A 21,694-nucleotide genomic window follows, 5' to 3' on the forward strand; every position below is an offset into this window, starting at 1 on the left:
AGCAGTGGTGGGAGGTTTTGGGACCATCTGATGCAGTGACAGTCTGTGTTTAAAACAACCTGGCTGGCCCAAGTTGGGATGGGGACTATTTCCTTCTGATTGCCTGATTAACATTTTAAAACCATGTTGATAATAACCTGGGGTAGTGTGACAGTTCAGCAACTTCATTCGAGGGAAACACTTAATCATATTTATTATGTAAACACAGCTTGCCATGCCCCCATTAAATTATTAATAGTACCATTAACATATTTACATATAAATCTTATAGCAATTGATGGAAATGTCTCCAAGAACCTTGCGTTAGCTCTCTTTTTATAATGGATTCTATCTTGAAAATACCCATTTATTAAAGAGACAAAATATTAATTTTTTGTTAAATGTTCATGTCAAAAATGTCACCTTTGCAGTTTTGCAAAATGCCATTTATGCAACAACTACTGGTTGGTATTCTCCTGTCTTAAAAATGGCATGTTTAAAAATATTGCTTTAATAGGAGCAATTAAGGAGAAAAAGAATAAAGATATTTCAGTGATCTGGGCAAGTTTTTTGCATTTTCATTAGTGATAAAATTGGCAGCTTGAGCAAGACAAAACCAGGGGTTTGTTCCATCACTCTAAACCTGGAGGTGCCCTAAAATGAGCTCAGTCCCAATGCTGCCTGGGGCTTAACCACTGAGCAAAACACACACAGCTCCTTCAGTATCATGAAGGAGATAGGCAGCATAAGGGAAACAGAAGAAAGAGTGTAGAGGGTACAAAGGATTTACTGGACAGGATAAGGAGAAGAGGTTGGAGGGTAGGTTAGTCCTTCTCTTGTTTTTCCTCCAAATTCTGCATCTTTCTTAATCAGCCCTGCTCTACTAATAAGCCTAATTAGGCTATATACTGTAATTCCTTAATACTGTAATTCCAGGTAGCAGTATCCAAGAGTGATTCATTCTCAGGACTGCCAACTTTCACAAGTTTATCACAAGGCTCTCAGGATTTCTTTTTTTCTTTTTTTTTTTTTTTTCTTCTTAAATTTTCTGCAATCAAATGATGGTATAAGAATCTCAGCTTTCCTTTAAATAAATGGAGTATGCATACTTCAAGCCCTGCAGTCAGGGCAGAAAGCTTGTGTATGTGCTGTGATCTTGGTCCTTAAAGCATAGAAACCAGAGAGCCAAGGCAAAGATAACTGCAGGGTGGTGGAGTTGTAGGATAATTTAGGTTGAAAGAGGCCTAACGAGGTCACAGTACACTTAATTTCTGGTGCATCTCATACTTAAATGGCAGTTTCAATTAGCATTTTTAATATTAAAACAGTTTGCTGGGAAGGAGCTATAACTGCCTGAACTGGGACCTGCAGGGGACCCAGCGAGGGGCTCCTGTCCCAGCTCTGCTCAGGACACATGACCTTGGCCAGCTGTGTCTCCCTTCCACACCACCCTTCTCCCCAGCTGAACACAGGGCTGAGCAAGGCGCTTTCCCTTCTGGAGAATTATTGGAGAATTAAACCGTATTATGGTAATGCAGGAGCTGAAGAAAGGCAGACAAAGCATTACAAAGGATTTTTTTCCCTTTCTCAATTAAATGAATGTTCTCCTAACCCATCGTGCCCGGCCCTCGTGTGTGCTGTTACAATTGTCTCTAAAAACTCTGTCTGATTTTTCAAGCAATTTCTCACGAAACAGGCACTTTCAGAAAAATCATAAGAAAGCAATCGTTTCAAATTGGTCATTTGGGACTCAAATTACTAATCTAATACATTTTTTATTGAGGGTTCCTGAAAGGTTCCATAAAACACAGTCTTTGAAGCTGCCCAAACTTGCCAGCCTCCCAGTTTGACAAATCGAATCCAACAATCCACTTTGCAGCTCAGGTTTAGGGCTCAGGAAGCTGCCACCGAAATAGCAGCGTTTATATTTCTCCATCAATAGTTCCTATCTGGTTAGATTTTTAAATTCCCTGGGGTGTTGTGTTGATTTTCTTTAGCCTGTGCTGGATTTTTGTGTCTGTATCCGAACTGCAGTGCTCATATTGGGGATATTGATGAGGGCGGTTGACCTGGAATCTGCTCCTGAGCATCGTCTGTGGTCCAGCTCAGAAGAACAAGCAGGACAGAAGTTGACCCAGGCAACCCAGCACTGTGTGCCTGCCCAGCACAAGGATGATGTCTGAGGAGCTGTTTGCTTTAGCTGGAGGGGAGAGGCAGCCACGGGCGGGAGCAGCGGGTGGCTGTGACAGAATGTCTCCCAGCCCGCTGCTCCACAGGCTTGGATGTCGAGAGGAGCAGAGGTGCCAAGTGCTGATCTGGCTTTTGTGCTGTTGAAGTCCATGATGCTGCTTTGGATTTACACCCATGGAAGCAGGATGGGAACTTGGCCTGGGTCTCAATGTTGTCTAAAGCTGAGGGAGTCTTTGGACCCACCACCACCATGCCTTTAATTGGAGTGGGGGATGCAGTGGAGGAGAGGAGGGGTGAGGTTCAGGACAAAGGGAAGACAGCCCTGGTCTTCATAACCTCCAGGAGAATAAGTATTGGCTACAGTGATTGCCTGCCTTGGGAGGGAACAGTGAGGGTCTGAGCAGGTGAGGACTCAGAAAAAACAAGAAACCTGGACTTCCAATACCTTTCACATGCTCCTCCACAGCCCCTCAACCTAGCAAATTCATTTTCTCGTGCATCAGCCAGGGCAGACCGGGGTATAGGGATGAGGTTGTCCCTGTGCCCAAAAGCTGTGTGTGTGCAGGTCAGGAGTCCATGTAAAACACCAGATCCCAGCAGCAGATTAAGAGGCTGAAGCATCAGGATGTGTCCCCACTTTGTGCTGAGCATGTCTCTCTGGGGAGGGAAGGCTCTTAGGGCAGATTTCACCTTGTGCTGAGGGGTCAGCAAAAGACTCCCGTGCCACTTAAATCCCACTTAGGTACTTTGCACTGGGGTGAAATTAACTCTCTCCACAGAATAAGCCATCAAGGAAAACTGATCTAAAAATCTACGCTGGGCCACAGCCGAGCCATGCTTCTATTAGCAGGTAAAAAAATATTTCCCATCCTTAGAGTTAAATGAGCCAATAGTTCAATCACAGAGCGAAAAGCAGCAATAGAGACAGGGATGCTGAGTGCCTCAGGTATTGGGAATCTATGCTAGGAATCACAATAAGCAGGACTCGCCTGTGTTCTCCGTGTTTAGCAGCAGTGTTATTCAACAACCTATTTGCAAATGCCATCTTCCAAAGTCCTTTTTTCCCCCCTCGTTAAAGTTGCAGCGATAATAGGGCAATTACAGTGCAATAAGCTAAACGCAATCCATTAGTGGCATCACAGCCATTTTTAGATCTTGGGGGAAAAAAAATCAAAGCTGTTTAAGTTTTCTTATTATGCACATTAAAAGGCAGGCAGCAGGATCTGATCAAAGACACCACCACCCCTGTGCTCCCCCCACCAGCCTCCTGTCCCTTCCTCTTGCCCCCCCTCTGTTCATTAGTGGCCACAGCTGTGCAGTCGGCCAATTACTTGGGAATAATAAGTACATTTTGCAGTAAATTAAATATTAATTAGTCCTTGGCAGGTTGTTTTGGGGTTTTTTTTTGTCATTTCCCTCCCTCCACCTGAAGACAGTGGAGGGGATGTGACACTGTTACTGCCTGTGTCGGCACGTGGGTGGCAGGGGGGGAGGCTCTCGTCCATCCCTGTGCTCCTTCTCCTCCAGTCTGGCTTGCAGCAAGGTCTTTCCTGCTCTTCCTAGAGGGTTCACCGCTGCTGGACCAGGATTTGCAAATGCATCCTCAGCTTGGATGGTGCCTTCTTCCAACCTGGGCATATCCCTTCTCTGCCTGGCTTCCCATTCTGCGTGCTCCACTTGGGCACTTGGCTCGGCAGGCAGAGCAGCATCCCTGATTGCTTGTGATGTGTAAGTGAGGCCTCATCCTGCCCTGCTCCTGCACAGCAGGACACCAACCCAAGCAGTGTGTGTTGTGCCAAGTGATGAGGAAGAAGAGTAGTCCAGGGCTGGGGATTCAGAGGGTCCACCCAGGACTCTGGGGACAGAATGACCTAATTTAGATTTCTCTAGTCCCCTGGAAATCAGACTGCCTTTAAAAAGTGCAGACCCTGGAAAAAAAGCCTGGCAGACAGTAGTCAGATGAAGCCAGACTAGATCCCAAGCACAGATCTGCTGGGATGAGCGATTCCTTAAAGTGAGCCAGGTGAGCTAATTTTGATGTTATCAGCATGTATTACAGTTTAAAGAATGGATGCAGTGGAAATAAAAAGTGGATGAAAAGATCAGATAAGCTTTGCATAGGAGGGATGAGAGCCTGACGTGGAGGAAAGACCTGTCGTTGCTCTGGAGTGCCCCAGGAGCCCTGCAGAGGCTGGCACAGGAGTCCCTGGGAACCCTCAGCAGTCAGGACAGGAGGGGCAAATTCTCTGGTGTCACACCCATTCCCTGCTGGCATACTCCAATTGGAGCTGCTGTCCCTGTCACCTGGCCTGTGCTTCCCTAAAGTGTAGCATTACCTTTGCTGCCTGTGGCCAGACAGGAGGCTGGAAACAAGGAGATGGAGACTTAGCATCCGACTCACACCCATCCTTCCTCCTTGCCACCAACATCAGTGTGAGCAGAGAAGAGGGCATTTTATGCTCCTTTTCCTTACAAATCCATTACCAAGAGTTCCTGGAGCAGAATGAGCTATCCTAGCAAAGGCAGAGTAATCTGTGCCTGTTGGCAGATCCCAAGGTAAAAGGTTCCACTTGTTCAGCTCTTGGATTTACACTTTACTAAACAGCTCTGTGGGCTGCCTTGTGATGCACCATGCACAACTTCGCCCCTTGATGCTCTTGAGTGCAATTAAGTTGTGGGCTTTTTTTTTAATGTAACTTGACAATATGCAGGTTAGGTTTGTATTTTATTTACAGCTTTTACTTGGGGACCAATAAAACCCCAGCTGGCTAATGTGAGAGCTAAAACTTGCATCTTACTCTTTGCCTTGGATATCTTTTCTATGGTAAACTATTTATTTGCGTTTCATCTTGCACAAGCTCCTCTTTCCATGCTGAGAAGCCAAGAGCTCCAGGGGCTCTTTGAAGACTATTTGCTATAGAATAGCAACTGGAATTCTCTTTAAACATCCGTGCCTGCTTTGTCCTATAACTGGCCTCTTGGTGTCAACATGCAGTTTTGTGCGAGTTTCCTGTGCAAAGCTAACATTTGCACGTTCCTCTGGCAATTGTGCTTCCAGATCCCTCTTGTTCAAGCATATCCCATCATTTATTCTTGCAGGAATGAGCAGCAGTTACTCCACGTGCCAAATCAGAGGCAGCATCAAGGCCTCTTTAAAAAGGAAGATTTAACTGGGTTGGGAATGACCGCTGTGCTGCTTGGGTAGGAGGAACGTGCTGTGTGACCTATGTGTCCAGTCAGAATGGTCCACATTTGGATTCCAAGTATGTGGTCCCCCTATCTCTGAGCTCCAGGCTTTCATCACACCATTAAAGTACAACAAAATCTTGCTGCAAAATCCCACTGCAATCTTGCATTTCACTGTTGAGCTATCAGACATTTCCACCTAGGAGCATCCCCCAGACACTGACCCTGGCATGCCAGCAGAGTACATGCAAAGGGTGAGATGGCATCAGGCTAGTGACACAAATCATGCTAAAAATGCCAAATAGCTGTGCTTACATGCATTCACAACCCAAGGGTCGTGCTCTTGCCATAAAAAGGGAGATGAACCCTGGTGAGATGGGAGTGATGCTCCCTAGATGCCTCTGGGAGGGAAAGATCAAGAACTGTTGCTCATAATGGCACTGGCTGCTAAAACAGTCAAAATAATCAGGGGGTGGGGAGGATGCTGAGGGTACAGATGCATCTGGGTGATGAGTGCCTGTCGTTTGCTGGTGCATCTTCCCAGTGGCGCCCCTGTGTGCCCATTCTCCCTGGGATGTTACGGGACTTCAATGTGCATCCCCCAGCACCCAGCTCCTCTTTAAACCCAGCAATGGTTTCTGTTACATGGATTGAAAAGGCCAGCACGAGCTCTATGAAGACACAAAAGGGAAAATATTTTCTTTCTCTCCAGTGTTATTTTTCACTCCTGTTTCCCTTTCTGCCATCTCATGACTCTCTAAATTCATGGGAGCTCTTCCTCAAGGTGAAATGAAGGCTCTGGGCTGCATTTGGTAGCGCCGACAACAGGGGATGAGGGTCAGGGAGGGTTAAGCAGGGAGGGGGCAGTGCAACAAGGCGGCCTGATCTAGTGATTAAACAAAGGGATTCAGCCAACATGTGTAAAATTAAGTGATCAAGAGTTGATTACAGAGTGCATTGATTGTGTACTGATGGATTAAACAGAGTCGTGCTCGGGATGCGATTTTCCGAGCCGGGCACGAAAAGCACAGGCAATTGACGTGTTGGCCAGAAGGACCCGCTTCTCCCAATCCCTGGCTTTTATACATTCTCCGGATAAATCTGCAGAGAGGCCCGTGGAATTATAATCGATTATCCATTTCTCAAAGTCACTTAAGGGCCCTGAGCTACAAGCTAAAGTGCCAGTGCTGCGAAGAGGCATTGGGTATGCGCCGGCATGTGCAGGTGCTGGCGCGAGGGGAAAATGTGGCAATGACCCTGTGTGCTGCAAGCTGATGAATCTATTTTCTTGTAGGAAATAGTTTTGACAGTTCAATATCTGTGTTTTCAATATGTGCCCCACACATCCCCAAGGGAGGAGAGGAGAGGAGCTGGAACATGGCAGGGAGGGAGTGGGTGAGAGTAGGGAAAGACTCTACCACATCACCCCTTCAAATTATAGGTGTGTCAGTATATCACCAACTTAACAAGCTGCCCTCCAAGTCAAGGGCATGGGAGCAGCATGGCTGTCTGCAAGTGTCTTCTGCAGGGTCAGGATGGGGCTGGAGCCTCTATTGGGGCACTTTGCTGGGCTGTGGGGGGACCTCAGCATGCCCCAGGGGCATACATTGGGGTAGGGGCAGTGGGGTAGTTCCAAGGCTCTTGTTTCACTGCCAGTGAAGGCAAAGACCCGTTTCCAGGCTGATCCTCTCTCTCAGGATGCAGTCAGGTCCTTTGCCAAGGACTCAGAGTAGCAGGCAGGTGGGGCTGAGACAGCTGAGCAGCTGCAGCCTGGTGCAGGATCATCGTGCATGTTTTATAGGGAGCTGGATGCGATGGCGGAATGGGGCCGGGGGGAGAAACGCTTGCAGGTCTGTCACTCCACTCTCAACTGTATCCCTATTCTGCTACAGATGAAGCAATCAAAGCCTAAAACTGGCCCCAAATGTGTCCAGACCTCAGAGCCCAGCTCTTGCACAGTCTCCCAGCCAGATACAAGAATATTTCTGTGAAACTCCCACCTTTTCTAGTTCCCACTGCCATTATTTTTTGGCATTTAAAGAAGGTGCTTTGTTCCAGGTCTTTTCATCCCAGGAGTTGATGCAGAGCATGGATAGTTCAGGCACACTTTGGCAATGCAGCTACACAGCTCCTCTCCACCCACTCCCACCAGGCCAGCAGCAACTCCAGGTTGGCTATCTGGTTCAACCAGAGATAAGAAGTGGCCCTTGTAGCAGCAAACAGGGCCAGAGGCCAGGCACATTGGTCAATGTTGCCCAGCTGCCAGCCCTGGGTACACAGACCCAGGCATTCCATGTGGCTGAGGAGGAGGTGGAAGGAGAAGCAGAACATTCTGCACACTCTGTCTGGCTATGAAGTACACATGACACGGGAGCTGGAGAGCCCTGCCTGACTGCCTATGTGCTGGGAAGTGTGCTATGTCCCAGTGCCTCACTTAGCAAGTACCACTGAGCAAGGACTGGCCATGGGCCATGGAGTATCCAGAACTGCAGGCATGATCCCTGGGTCCCACTGACTCTGGTTGGTTTGTCCACAGCCTGGCCAGTCTTGGGTGCATGGTATAAGAAGACGCTTGGGATGGAGAGCAGCTCAGGGATGGGAGGAAGGAGGTGCATCATGCCTCAGAAGATCCCCTAGGATGGAAGGACAGAGCTGTAGGATTCCCTCAGCAGTGTTTCTGCTGTGCCATGTTTGCTGAAGTCATGGACCCCAGACTGGTGCTGGGGAGACTCAGCTGCTCCCCAGGACTTGTAGGTTTGGGAGGTGAACCTATGGGTTGAAGGAGACTCCAGTTTCATCCCAAGAACAGAAGATGGATGGCAGCAAGAAGATCCATCTTCATGGTCATGAGCTTTTCTAGACTTGTACTGGCACCCATCATAGAACCTGGGGCAGGGAAGGGATAATCTTTGTCTTTGGTCCCTGTTGACCTCATTTGGTCAATCTCCAGCCGAGTGAGAGGTGTGGCTGGGCACTATAGTGCTTCCCTGGGAGAAGCCTGCATGGGCAGGCTGCCCAGCTGTGAGCTGGAAGAGAGGATGGAGGCAGTGCGGTCTTCCTTCACTTGCTCTCAGTGTTCCTCTACTTTCCTCTTGTGAAATCCAGGAAAGTGTTTCTGCTCAGTTCAGCATCCTCACATGGAGCAGCACCATCAGCCTGTCCCAGTCCTCCTCTTCTGCTCTCCCTTCCAGGTCCCTGCCATGCTCTCCCTTCCCGGCTCTCCCGGCAGCCTGCGTCCCTCTCATCGGGGATTCATTGTCTTGTCAGCCTCTAGTTAGCCAGCGTGCGTACGAATCATAAATTACCCCGCCCGGGCCTCTGCTATGCTTCAGCACAGACAAAAAAATTGCACTCCATCACCGTGTCTCCCGGCTTTTAGTGGTATTGATCAATGCTGCTCCCTTCCCGCCCCCCCCCCTTTTCATTTTAACCGAGCCGGTTAAGTGCAGTATCTTATTTTGTGCTGGGACAAATGAAAAGAATATTAGCAAGGGCTGAAATATATCTCTTTTTTATCTCTCTGCTACTTTTTTATTGAATCTTTCTGAGTAGGTGGCTTTCCGCAGGATGACAGCCTCATGACAGGCTCCTCATTAGAGCTGAGACAGTAATTGTGATGCATTTCCCTGCGCGGCCTTTTCACTTCTCCCCCCTCTCCTGCCTTTCCTCCTCTCTCCCTTTCCCCTGATTTGTAAAGTGATTGGATGTACAGACTCACTCAGTTTCTTAAATTATTGCCCAGCTCAATCCATCTTCCACTGCCCCACACTGGGCAGCCATGATCTCCGCAGATGGAGGGCCAGGTCGGATCACAAGGGGTTCCTCACCTCTCCTGCTGCCAGGCTGCCACTCGCCATGACAAACATGGTGCTGGACCCAACGGGACGTGCAACAGCCTCTGAAGAGACCAGGGTGCTGTTCAAACATGCATTTTTACTGAGTGACCCATGGGATCAACCTTAGCTAGAGATAACAGCATGGCAGCAGTGCTGCACCAGTTTACACCAGTCCTCTCTAGAATCCAGCTTGTCTGGACAGCAGCTGCAAGAACAACTCCTTCTTTGGAAGGAAATCAATATTTTAACAAGCTTTTCTGCCTCAGATCCCTCTGTAGTTTTTATTCTCAGGAGAAGCAGGTGTATTTCTAAGCTGCTTGGCAGTCTGGGCACCTTAGCAGGAGTAGTGTCAGGATCAGGCTCTTGGTGGGGCTGCAGCAGTCTGACTATAGGTCTCTGTAGACCAGTTTGTTCACAGGGTTGTAGAGGTCCCCCTGTCCATACACCCTAGGTGTATAAAACCAGCTGTCATTCATCCCTGTGCCTCTCTTTGCTAGATGCAAGGCAGGACTGGACCTGTGCTGTGCCAAGCACAATCCAAGTCCAGCTTCTGCTGGTGCTCTGCATCATCTTTGCACTATGATGCAAGAGTGATTCCTCAAAAGTATTTTCTTACCTAAATAGCCATTTTTTTTCAGATCTCCCACTTTCCTGCCTGCACAGACCTCCAAAAGCCACATGCTCCAAGGGAGGTCTGCTCAATGCAGAGTGATTTCTCAGTGGTCTGGATGTGCTTGCTGCTCTGTGGGGTGTCTGCAGAGTTTACAGGTGTTTTGTCACAGCACTCAAACCTGGAGTCACCTCACTGCCTGTCACTGCCTCTGACACCTAGATCTCCACTGCCCTGTGCAGAGCAATTGCATCAGGAGCCAGATCCAGGGCACCTCATCCTGGGCAGCAAGTTGAGGTCTGTATCCCCCAGCCAGGCAGGAGCCTGAGATATGGGAAGGCCCTGATGGAAAGAATGGGAAGTGCCCTGACCTCAAGTGCAGGTTTTTGGGGGCCTATACCTTTTGGTACCAGCCAGCAGGATCCAAGGCAGTGCCCAGCAGGGAGGATGCCACTCCTTGGGACAGCACTGGGACCACACCAGTAAATAACAGGGAGATGCGAGAGCAATGACCAAATTATTCCTGCTCCCTCACTTTATTGCCAGGTATTTTTTGTCTCTATTGTTATTCTGAGGTGCTCTGCACTGACACATGAACCATCTCTACCTCGAGCCACTGTTGTCATCTCCCCTCCTTGGCTGCCACTTACTACCAGGGCTCTGTGAGCCTCATCAGTTGTGGCGTGGGCTTGCCAGGAAAAGAGTGAGTGTTTTGTTATTTCCAAGCTAATATGGGGCTTTCTTTGAATTATTGTTTTCTGAGCTGGAAGAAAGGAGGCTTGTCACACGAGATACCTGCTATCAGTACACAAATAACAGCAAGCCCATCATCGAATGGAAAATAATCGCCGCGGAAACCGAGTTGCAGAGCAGCTGGGAGGGATTATTACAGGCACTGGCAGTGGTGATGCTGTCAAGAAGCCTGTGTCAGCACTTCCATTACCACCCACCTGGTTTCAGCACAGCCCCTGAAGCAGGGCACAGGGCCACGAGGCCCCAGCGTGGGGTCATTTCTATTCAGAAGAATTTCAGATCAACTGGCTTTGATTGGGTTTAAATGATGGAGTGTTTAAGAGGGAGAGAGCAGAAATCGGGTGAGATGGAGAGAGGCGTCTCAAAGAGGGGGAGTTGGTACTCAGAGAAGTGGAAAAGAGTTGAAGTAGGAGAAGTCACCTAGGAGCTGGGACTGAAGAGCTGGTCCTCATGGGGGAGGAGGCTTCAGCTGGTCACAAGGAAGAGCAGCGTGGGGAGGCGCAGGTGGCACCACCTGTGCCACCCATGGCAGCAGTTCCTGGGGAAGGAACCTGACTGTGCATCAGTGCAGATGAGCAGTGGATTTATAAGACAATTTATTTCATTCATTTGGCAACTTGCTGAGCTCCTGGGCAGAGTGAGCCCTCATGCCTTGTAAACTTTGCTCACTGATTGACTTGAGAGCATTGTTTACGCTGTGTAGTGGTGAGGGGCTGTATACACCCTGTGCTGTCAGCACTGTTGGTGGGCTGGGTGCCTTGGTTTTTTTCACTGAAGTGCTCTCCAAAACAGTAGTTCTCATTCTGCTTGTGAGGGAAAGTTCTGCCTTCCAAGTGACACTCTCCAGACCTGCAATGCTGTCAGGGCACAGGTGCAGGGCAGGAGCAGGGATGACTTCATGGCTCCATGCCTATTCAATATCGTGCTTGTGTCCCCAGAACCTGAGCCCCGCCCCCAGCCTGGAGCCCAGGTCCCATTACCTCTGCTTTGCAGTGAATCAGACCTTTCCCAAGGGAATTATTTGGGCTCTGTATCAATGTAACCGGATGAAGGATCCAGCCCTCTGTCCCCAGTGGGATCAGGAGGGTTTGGTCCAGTCCCTACCTGGGCTGGGATCCATTTGCAGATGCCCTCTGAAAGAGCCTGTGGACAAATTCCTCCACACAGGGGTGCTTCTGCGTATTGAGCACTCTGCTTTCAGAGCAGGAAATATTCGGTTTCAACACTTGGAGTTAAACATTTCCGCGGAGCCCAGGAGACCGTGCAAACAGCGGGAGCGCCGAGGCTCTGCCTTTTCATCTCTCTGGCGCTGGCGAGCGGGGGGTCGGCAGCGAGGGAAGCACGGCAGAGCCGCGGAGGGTAAACACTGGAGCCGAGCCTGCCGAGTAACCACAGAGTGAAGGGGAGAGAGAGGGGCAAAGAAAACAAAAACACAGCTGCCAAAAAACAAAAGGCTGAAAAGAGCCATTCAGTGTCTCCCAGGAGCGGGTTTGGCACAGGGCAGGGAAGGACAAGCAGGGAGCAGGCGTAGGTCCCTCCCGCTCAGGGATATGGGCCCTTTGTTTTGCCCTGGGCAGATCAATGCCCTCTGCTCCGTCCAGAGGGGTAAGCACTTACACCCCAGCACGGTCCAGCCACACACTTGATAAGAGTCCTTTGTTTGCTCCTGGATATCAGGATGTCCCTGCTCTGGAGAGGAGAGGTGGGAATGAATGCATCTCTCTCTACCCTGGCATTCACAAACAAAGCCATGCCCATCCTCTCCCTCTCCTCACAACCCAGCATCCTACACCATGGAGATGGGTACCACTGCCTGGAGCAAGACACCACAGCGTGGGTGTGTGCCAGGCTCTGAGGATGCTGCAGATGTGGATGCTGCTGATTTGGGGGGACACATTCCAGGAGAAGCCTCTGTTGCACTGCAGGCATGCAGCGGGTTCCAGAGACCTCGGGAGGCGCGCGTAGGTGTCCTGGCACAGGAGAGGATCCCTCCTTTCTGCCTGTCAGTTGCACTTAGTCCTGCCCCTGTGAAAGTGCAGCTGTCAGCCCCCTGGGCCAGGAGCTGGGGCTCCTTCTGTCTCCTGCTTTGCAATCTGTACATCAGGGACTTGGCTGTGTGTCTGGGCTCCCATTCTCCTGCCCCTCTGGAAGCCCTTGTTTCAGTGCAAGCACCAGCCTCCTGTGCTCACCGGAGCTGGGGATCTTCCCCAGCTATCATGGGGATGCAGAGTGGCAGCTGTCACATCCTTCCTTGGCACATACTCATCACCGTATCACTGGTATAGCTGATGGGTAAGGCCAGTGCTGCTCATTTCTCCTGCTGGCCTGGGCGGGAGCAGCCATGGAAGACAGCAAGGCTTCTTCCCATGGCCTGAGATCCCACCTGATTGCCCCAGCCATTGAAATCCAATGGCTTAGGAACATGCACCCCCTGGAAGAGTGCCAGAGAACAAGCAGGGCACGAGGAATGGGGTGTGCAGGAGGTTAAATATCCTGCCAGGGGACCCTGACTGTGCATCCTGATCCAAGGCTTCCAATCCCAGTTCTGTGGTCTGGGAGAATCCCATCACCTCCTCCAGCAAAGAAACAGCTCTGGGCTCCCCGAAGAGCAGAGACATGGGGATGCTCAAGCTCTGCTCCACCCTTAGGTGCTGTTGAGAGCATCCCAGCCCCAGCAGCCAAAGCTGTGTGTGGCCATGGGGGCTGGTGGGCCCCACGGCGGTGGCCTGGGCCAGGAGCAGGGATGCAGTGCAGTAGGGCGGAGGGCAGCCTGTTTACCCATCCATCTGTACACCCCACAGCGGGGATCCAGCAGGATTTCCCGTCCGCTCAAAGGCTGCCTGTTTATTTTGGGAGGGAGACTCAGACAGCTCCATTGTTTTGCTGTGAAGTTGGGGTTATAAATAGCAGGTGGTCGGGGGACGCTCCTGGGCTATTTTGGGCCCCCACTAGACAAAAGTGGAAAAGCTCCAAGAGGAAGGTGGAATTACTGAAATGCCGACCTTTCCCGCAAGGGTCAGAAGGAGCTGCGTGTTTGGGTTTGAGTTGGATTCTGGGCATTATTTAAACGTGAGGGAAGGAGGAGAGAGGAAGATGTTCCAAGTTGCATGCTGTCAAAAAACAGTGTGTCCTCCCTGGCAGAAGAGTGGTGGGAATGAGCAGCCAAGGCACCTGGGATCTGCCTGGGAGCCTCTGGGAGTGGCCCACATCCAGAAGAGGGGGCCAGGGGGGTTTTCCTCCTGGCTCTGCAAATGGGAGAGTTCCCAGTGGGATGGGAAGCTGGAAAGGTAGGGAATGCACCCTTAGCACTGGCCCAGCTAGCTCCTTATGCTCAGTTTCTCCCACCTCCTATAGAGGTGCTGAAGGAAAGGGTGAGTAATATCCCAGTGACAGCCCTGCTTCCACCAGGCACATTCACTTGGTCCTGCTGGAGGGTAAAGATAAGCCAAGGTGACTCTCAAACTTATTTCAGACCTTTTCTCTTGTTAAATGCTTGTGCCAAGCAGTTATACAGGGAGAAGCAGGGACCCAGTAAAGCTGCTCACACCAATGTTTTACCCTTTGAGAAGGTCCGTTCCTTTAATGGGGATTCATTTAAGTGGATTCCACCATCATTAGGAACCATAAAATGGCACCTTTTGGCTCCTGATTGGAAGGCCACATTGCAGGCAGCCCCCTTGTATCCAGCATCAGCTGCTTTATTGTGCATTACTGCTTCTCACTCGGATTTAACCAATTTGATCCATGTCTAATACATAAATAAATAATCCAGCAGGAGGGTTCACGTTGGATGACAACAGGCAGCTATAAAGCAGGTTTCTCCCTGCCAGAGCCATCTGAGCCAGGCTCCGCACGCCCTCTCATGAGCAGAGCTGCTAGTACAGCTGGGAGAGGGGCCTGGGGACCCGCGGGCTTCCCTCTTTTATGGCAACTTCATTGTTTGCTTTGGAGTTTTATTTTATGTTAAATAGACGCTGTATATTCCTTACAGAGGGGGCAATAAAGTTTTTGAGTTGGAAGAAATTGGCTTCAGAGCAGGGAGTGAACTAGGGAGATGTGGCTGGGCAGGGAAGCAGAAGACAGGATTGAGAGTAAGGAGGGTGTGAGGAAATGCATCTCTTGCACATCTGCCCCAGAGACTCAACCCAGCTCAGGATTAGGGTACACAGGCAGCCCTAAATCTCACCCAGGGGTGACACAGCCCCAGGGGGCCCAGAACTCCAGCAGCTGTGGGGTCTGGAGCAGCTGGTGGTGCAGGGAGGACAAGGGCCCCAGCCTAGCCTTGGGACAGGGTGAGCAATCCTGGGTGAGCATCTAGACCTGCTCCCTAGCACATCCACAGCCTCATGCCATGGGTTCTCCTCCGCCTCAACACTGTGTGCCCATGGAGACTTTGCCCTTCATCAAGAGGGTCATCCTGACCCACCCAGCTTCAGAAGTGTCAAGGAGGATGAAGATGGCTCTTTATAATGAGTTAATAGGAACAGTGAGCAGTGTTGTGTCATCCATCTACTCCAAGTCATATCATCGGTATTTCAAGTGGGAAGCTGGGTTTGCACAGGGTCACTTCCAGAATGTGATTGTTGCTGCTCTCCCTCCAAGACTGGAGCGCCCACAGTCAGGCTTGGGATGCTCTCGTGTCAGTTGCTGTGCTACTGCAGAAGAGAGCCAATCCCTGCCCCAGGGATTGTAGGATGGGGAGAGAATTAGGGCTATACCATGAGAAAATCCCTGTATTTAAGTCCTGTGCTAGGACAGGAACCAAAGCAGAGCACAGATGATACTGATGGCAGCTGATCTGAGCTAAAGTTTTTTCTCTTATTTTCCTTCTCACAGGCAAAAAGAAAGCAACTTTGTTTGACAGCCAGGCTCCGATCTGCCCCATCTGCCAGGTCCTTCTTCGCCCTGGGGAGTTGCAGGAGCACATGGAGCAGGAGCTGGAGAAGCTCACGCAGCTGAATATCAGGTAAGCAGCTCCCTGGGGTCCACCAGCATCCCTGGTGACCCAGCTGGGGTGCCTGCATATGGCAGAGAAGATTGTGGTACCCACAGCTACAAGATGTGGGAGATCTGGTGCTAGCCAGTGGGGCAGAAACATTTCCCTGGAGTTCACTGCGGTGGTAAAGTCAGGCAGAATTGCCTCCTGGAGGTCACAGATATCCCTTTCCCCACGGACATGTGTTCAGTGAGCAATTCTCATATTGCTGACATCCCATGATGGAGCAACCCTGCAGCATTGGTGTACACTGCTCCTCAGCTTCCTTCAGCTCCCTTCTGCTACCCCCAATACAAAAATTTCACCTATTAAAAAAAAAAAAAAAATTGCCTTTTAACTGCTAGCAGTTATTTAGGAAATGGCTGCAGCCAAGGGTTGGCAGATCCCTGCCCCTGCCTTAATAAAAGTCAGCAGCCTTGGGAAAGAGCGTGTTTATTTCAATTATTAATGAATTCTCCGGTCATTAAAAGGTGAGGAAAGGAATCAAACTGCCTCCTAGAAGCAAAGTTACATCACCAGGTGGTAGGAGAGGAGGGACAGCATGTGTGTGTGTGTGTGTACCAGGGTGAGGGGTGCACATGGCTGTGCACAGTGTAGAGGATGCAGAATCCATCCCTGCTTGGCTTGGATCTTCTTGGCTTCAGCAATATCCATTGCAGATGGAGGGAGCAGGAGGGAGCTTTAGTTAGAGAAAGAGAAACCTCCCAGAATGGATCTGGGTTGTGATACCCCAATTTCAGCACCCACACCCTCAGGCTGAGACCCACGTCCCCCGCGTGTTGCACAGGAAGATAGGGAAGGGGAAAGCAGGGAACAGGCAGCACATTTATCCCCCGCGACACCCAGTCCCCTTGCAAGCGTAATTTATGGTGTAATTTGGGCCACATCCAACTTAATAAAGGGCCACTGCAAATTAGTGAACAGGTTTAAATGAACAGAAGCAATTAGTGCTCAGAGGAGCCCATCAAAGAAGTTGGGCCAATATCAGAGTGAAACTGAAACTGCAAGCCAGGAGCAGAGGCTGACTGGCGCAAAGTGGTGATGGGAAGGTGGCGTTTAATGGGAAAGGAAAGGAAACCCTAAATCATAAAGCGTGACAAGGGCCATTGTGGGCCAGCTGACAAATGAAAAAGAATGGCATTATTCCTTTAAATAACAGCAGCAGTTAGAGAGGAGACAGCTCTCCCTGGCTTGCCCTCGCTTCCCTAGCCTGCTCCACTCGGCCACGCAGGCGGCGAGGAAGAATCAGAGGTCTTTATTAATTATTAAATAACGACTCCCTCCGTAGTGTGATAGATAACGTTCAATCCAGGCGATGGATTCAGGCGATGGAGGCTAATCTGTAACACAGCAGACCCGCACAGGGATGGGCTCTCCCAGCCCCAGAGCAAACCGAGGCAGGGACAGGGGGCAGGATGAGCAGGCAGCGGGGTGTGAGGGGTTGGAGTCCCATGCACTGCCCAGCCCCAGCAGCCGGCTCACTATAGTGGATTGCTCCATTTCCCATTCCCCCACCTTTCCTGCCTGGAGAAGCCAGGAGCAAGAACACATCAACAAGAGAAGAGAGAAACTAATAATGATCTCAAATAACCCAATAAACATAAAAATAAAATGTAGGCCTATAAACGTGACGGGCACCGGCAGCCCTGGCCGCTCCCTGCCAATACCGACTTGTTACCGAAATGGCCGAGCAGCTGTTACTTATCAGTCTGATGGGGAGAAGCAAACCAGGGGGCTGCTTTCCAAGGGCTTTTTTTTTTTTTTTTTTTTTTTTTTTTTAATTTAAAGAGGATGCAGCCAATCATGGCTTGTGGTGTTAAGTTTTAATAAACCTTAATGATTTGCAACAAAATCATAGATTTCCTGTGCTTGGGGTTAGGAAGGCAGATCCCCACCTGCCCACTGAGCCTACAGCACTGGAGGCTTGCTGGGCACTGGATCAACTCTCTGGAAAAGATTTCTCCAGGTGACCACAGGAGCTTCTTGGGGCTGAGATACAAGGAAGCTGTAGGCACCACCTGGGTGATGCTACCCATGGTCCCAGATCACCACAAGCAACTCACCCACTCCAACAAACCCCTTTTTCATCTTGTGGGAATGGGGTTTGCTATCCCCCAGAGACAGGGATGGTGTTCTTTCACCCCATGGGCAGTATTGATGTGACCATCCTGGCTTCAGGACAGGGACATTTCAAGGTCAACCCAGCTTGAGCATCATGCAGCGAGGCAGGAGGAGCCATGCTGGCAGCAGGGCAGCACCCACCCGTACCTAGGGAGTCCTGTGCATGTACCAGGGACAAAAACAGCTATTGGACCAGTGATGAACATCACTCAGGAGGATCCAACCCTGGCGCAGGGTCCAGCTTTCCCTTGAAAAAAGCTATCTTGAGTGGGAATGAGGTACCTGGGTTTCTAGTTCCGCTGCCTTCTTGGTGTGTCCAGTCTCCCAGAGCATAGGGGGAGACCTGCTTGTGCTCACCCCACGGCTCCTCCAGCCTGTGTGGGTCTAACCGAGCCTTGTGCACAGCTCCATGCAGAGAAGCAGGGCTCTCTGAATGCAAATTTCATTTCTGAGCCACTGGCGCTGTTTCAAGAGCCGGCAGCCTCCGAGCCCTTTTTGGTGTTACATATGTAACAGCCTCATTGAACTTGACATGTCAAATTCAGGCCATTTGTGCAAAATCTCCCTTTAATAATACCGTTTCATTTCGCTCAAATGAGACTTGAATGCATGTAAAATGGAAAAGGATATTTAAGCGCTAACATTAGGCAGATGTCTTGCCAGAGGCCGATTGAATATATGAGATTTTGAAGTGCTTAACACGTTTTCGGTGCTCCTTCTTAGAATATGTCACCTGGCTTTCTTTTTTCTCCCCCTCTTTCTCTCCCCACCTGCCCCCCCTTTAAGTGAAGGGTATAAATTGAAAGAAAACAAAACTACAAGCCTTGGTTTTATGGGGTTTAACTCTTGCCAGGCAAGATTCTTGATATTCCTCCTCCAAAGAGAAATTACCTTGGAGCACACCTTTGCAGAGCACAGGCTCAAAGCAGCCCAGAGGGAGGCAGGTGAGGGGTGGCCCCATGATGATGGGCAGAAGGGATGCTTTCCTTGTTCTGCCTGTACAGTCAGAGAGCAAAAGGTGCCCATCTGAGCAGCTAAGTGCCACCCAAGGTAAAAACAGGAAGTAATAACAGCAGGCCTTTGTATATGTCTGTGCCCTGTGCCTCAGCTAGGCTGGTGATGCAGAATACATGAATATTCCTGGTTTGTGTGCATGAAGTTGATCTGGATGAGAGTCTCCTATCCTCACTCAATATATATTCACTTGTTTTACACCTCATCCGTGTTAAAGGCTTGCGGTAAAGCACACTGAAATGTGAGACTTTCTGGAGCTGTCAGTGGCCCCAGCTCCAAGCTTCAGCTGGTGCTCTGGCTGCAGCTGCATTTCCCCAGCCTAGAACTACCTATGGAGTGCAGGTGGGCACAGCATTCCAGAGCAGCACCCAGGGATGTCCCTCAGGATACACACTCACATCCCTGTGTGCACTGCTGCGTGTGTCACCCTGTGGTAAATACTGTGAGCAGAGGTGACAGTGTGCAGCAGTTTGAAGGTTGGGAATGTGCCTTTGGATGCAGTGGTTTTAATAGCATAACCATCTGTTCTTGAACATACAATGCTGCTTCTAAAAAAATATTTGGGGGTGTTTTTATTTCACCGTGTGGCAGCTGCCAGATTCTCCCCTGCCTTACCAGAGCAAAACTATGCTTCAGAGCTGGGATTTCACCTCCCCAAAATGGATGAGGTGCATCAATATAGCTGGAGAGCTGTCCAGAGGGTGGAGCAGTGAGGGCAATGATGCTCCCAAAGTGCCCCATGGCTATGTAAACTCTCCCCTTATTCCCTTTTCTTTCTTTTTTCCTTTGCAGTCAGCAATTATTCTGAACATGTTTGTGTTACAAAGCCTGTGCCCACCTGTTAGCTGCTCCCAGCCTGGGCCAGCAGCTCTCATTGCTCCTTGCCATTCTGCTGGGGGCATGGAGACACATCCCTGCACATCCAGCATCTCAGGAGCTACTGATTTCCCCTAATGACCTTTCTGTGTGTCCAGGAATAATTTCTGTTCTGCCTCTGTGATTACGAAGCATTTCCCGGAGCACAGAGGGCGCCAGGGTCTCGCACCCTGGTGCAAATGCAAAGTGCTGCAGGCTCTTTCTGTGACCTCAAAGATGCTGTCACAAAGAACCAAATAGTGTCAGGCAAAGGAGGGCAGAGTGAGATGCAGTGGGAAGGCCTGTGTCAAAGCAGGTGAAGTGCCCAGATGGGGGATTTAGCTTGATTTTTGGAGCCAGCTTTGATTCCTGTCAGAGGAAAAGAGTCAACCACAGGACTGTGGTGCTCCAGCTGCTGTAGCAGGATTCAGTGCACCTCTGCCCAGGCTTAGGTCTTCCTTTGGGTTCCATCTGAAGCTTCCTCTCCCTTGTTTGCACAAATACTCTTTTCCTCTCACTGTTATTAATCCTCTCTTCTTTTTGAAGCAGAAAGTGCTTCTCCTCAGTTTCTGGCACTGCACAGAGTATCTTCACCCTGCTGTGAGGAGCTTCAGCTCCAGGTTTCTTTATGGAGAGAGGCACAGTAGTAGCTCTTCTCAGGCAACAGAGGCAGCTGTGGGCCCAATGGGTTAAGAAATAATGAGGAAGCTGGCAATGTAGCTGAAACACAAAGGCTATGGGACCTTGGGAGATAAACTGGTCACAAGGCAAGTTGACTGTTCTTGAGAGATGTTTCCAGACCTATGGAGATGCATCCTGCTTTTCACATCTTTCACAGGTTGCTTTCCCAATGTTTCAGGGTCTTTCTGATTAAAGTCATCCCGTGCTATCCCCTCAGAGTCTGCACTGGAGACTCCAAATGAACAAGTGGGCAAGCACATCATCCCTGTGGTTGCTGTGTGCCCAAATGACAGGGGCTTGGTGTGTTGCTCCTGGTCACAGTAAGGACTCAGAGCAGGTTATGAGATGTGGCTCACACCCCTCTACTGCTCAGGGAACCCCTTTGTTTAAACACAGGTGCTCCTTGCACTGCCCCAGGGAAGTGTTCGCTTCATTTCTGTGGGATCTGCCAAGCACTGTGTTGTCCCAAAGGACCTTTGGAGGAGACTTTCCCAGGGCCAGTGTGGGTGGCTGCCGTGGGATGGGCGAGTGGCTGTGCTGCCAGGCCCAGCAGGATAAATAGAGTGTGTAAAACCCGAATTAGCTCTGTTGCCATGTGTCACATCAGGGTCATGGCTCTCGCCTCGGGTCTCCTTGATTTATGCCTGGGGACTTTAACTTGATGACCAGGTACTTCCCTAGACTTCTTGTTCAGCAAATGCTGCAGGTCCCCCAGCCTCTCCATGAGAGATGTTAGGAATGGTTTTGAGTGAGGAGGATTTTTTCCAAGGCTCTGTTGGAATACATGATTCCCTCCCTTGCATGCAGTAGACACCTGCAGGCTCTGCAGAGAGAGGAAGGAGCCCTGACCAACAAGTGAGATTGCAAGCAGGCATTGCAACCTCCTGCTCCTCAGCTCATGCTTGTCTCTTCCTTCTTTTTCCCTCTTTTCTTTCCACCTTCTTCTTTTCTTTTCTTCCCTTTCTCCCCCTCTTCTTCCCCCTCCCTCCATCTCTCCCCACCCCCCGGTATCAAGGCGACATCTCCAAGCCAAGTACTTTTAATTTCGCCCGTGGCCCTTGCTGACACGGTGGATATGCACAGCAAGTTAAATTCCCGCCTGATCAATAAAGCAGAAGCAGTGTGTCCGACTGGTCGATATTTTTTTATCTGTCTTCAGCCCAGTCCTGCTGATGACAGCCCCCTGTGCTTCAGCAAAGGCACTCAAGGGCATCAGGCTTTGGCAACACAGCTCTTTTTTTTATTTAAATAAAAAAAAAAAAAAAACCCAGATGCCTACAAAAAAAAAAAGTTCATGGAGTTTGGCCTTTGCTTAATAACGTTTTATGATTTATCTTAATTTTTAATTGAAAAAAATTTGCGAATTAATTGATTTCTGGGACTTGCCAATTAACATTGTAATTGGGTGCATGATAAATTTCGAGGGAGCATCATTTTTCTCCCTCTCCCCCTTGTCACGGAGAAGGGGAACTG

The 21,694-nt window shown here is 49.8% G+C and overlaps 1 protein-coding gene across 6 annotated transcripts in view; it reads left to right on the forward strand.

Annotated features, from left to right (window-relative positions):
• The window catches only part of RNF220 (ring finger protein 220), a 214,277-nt gene that overhangs the window by 118,075 nt on the left and 74,508 nt on the right, over positions 1 to 21,694 (forward strand). For all 6 annotated transcript variants that reach the window (XM_079313909.1, XM_079313908.1, XM_079313910.1 and 3 more), the window contains one exon: positions 15,391 to 15,520. In XM_079313909.1, the coding sequence (XP_079170035.1) occupies positions 15,391 to 15,520 (130 nt within the window). The remainder of the gene's footprint in view (positions 1 to 15,390; positions 15,521 to 21,694) is intronic.

The sequence above is a fragment of the Erithacus rubecula genome, assembly GCF_903797595.1.
Source record: "Erithacus rubecula genome assembly, chromosome: 10".
Lineage (NCBI taxonomy): Eukaryota > Metazoa > Chordata > Aves > Passeriformes > Muscicapidae > Erithacus > Erithacus rubecula.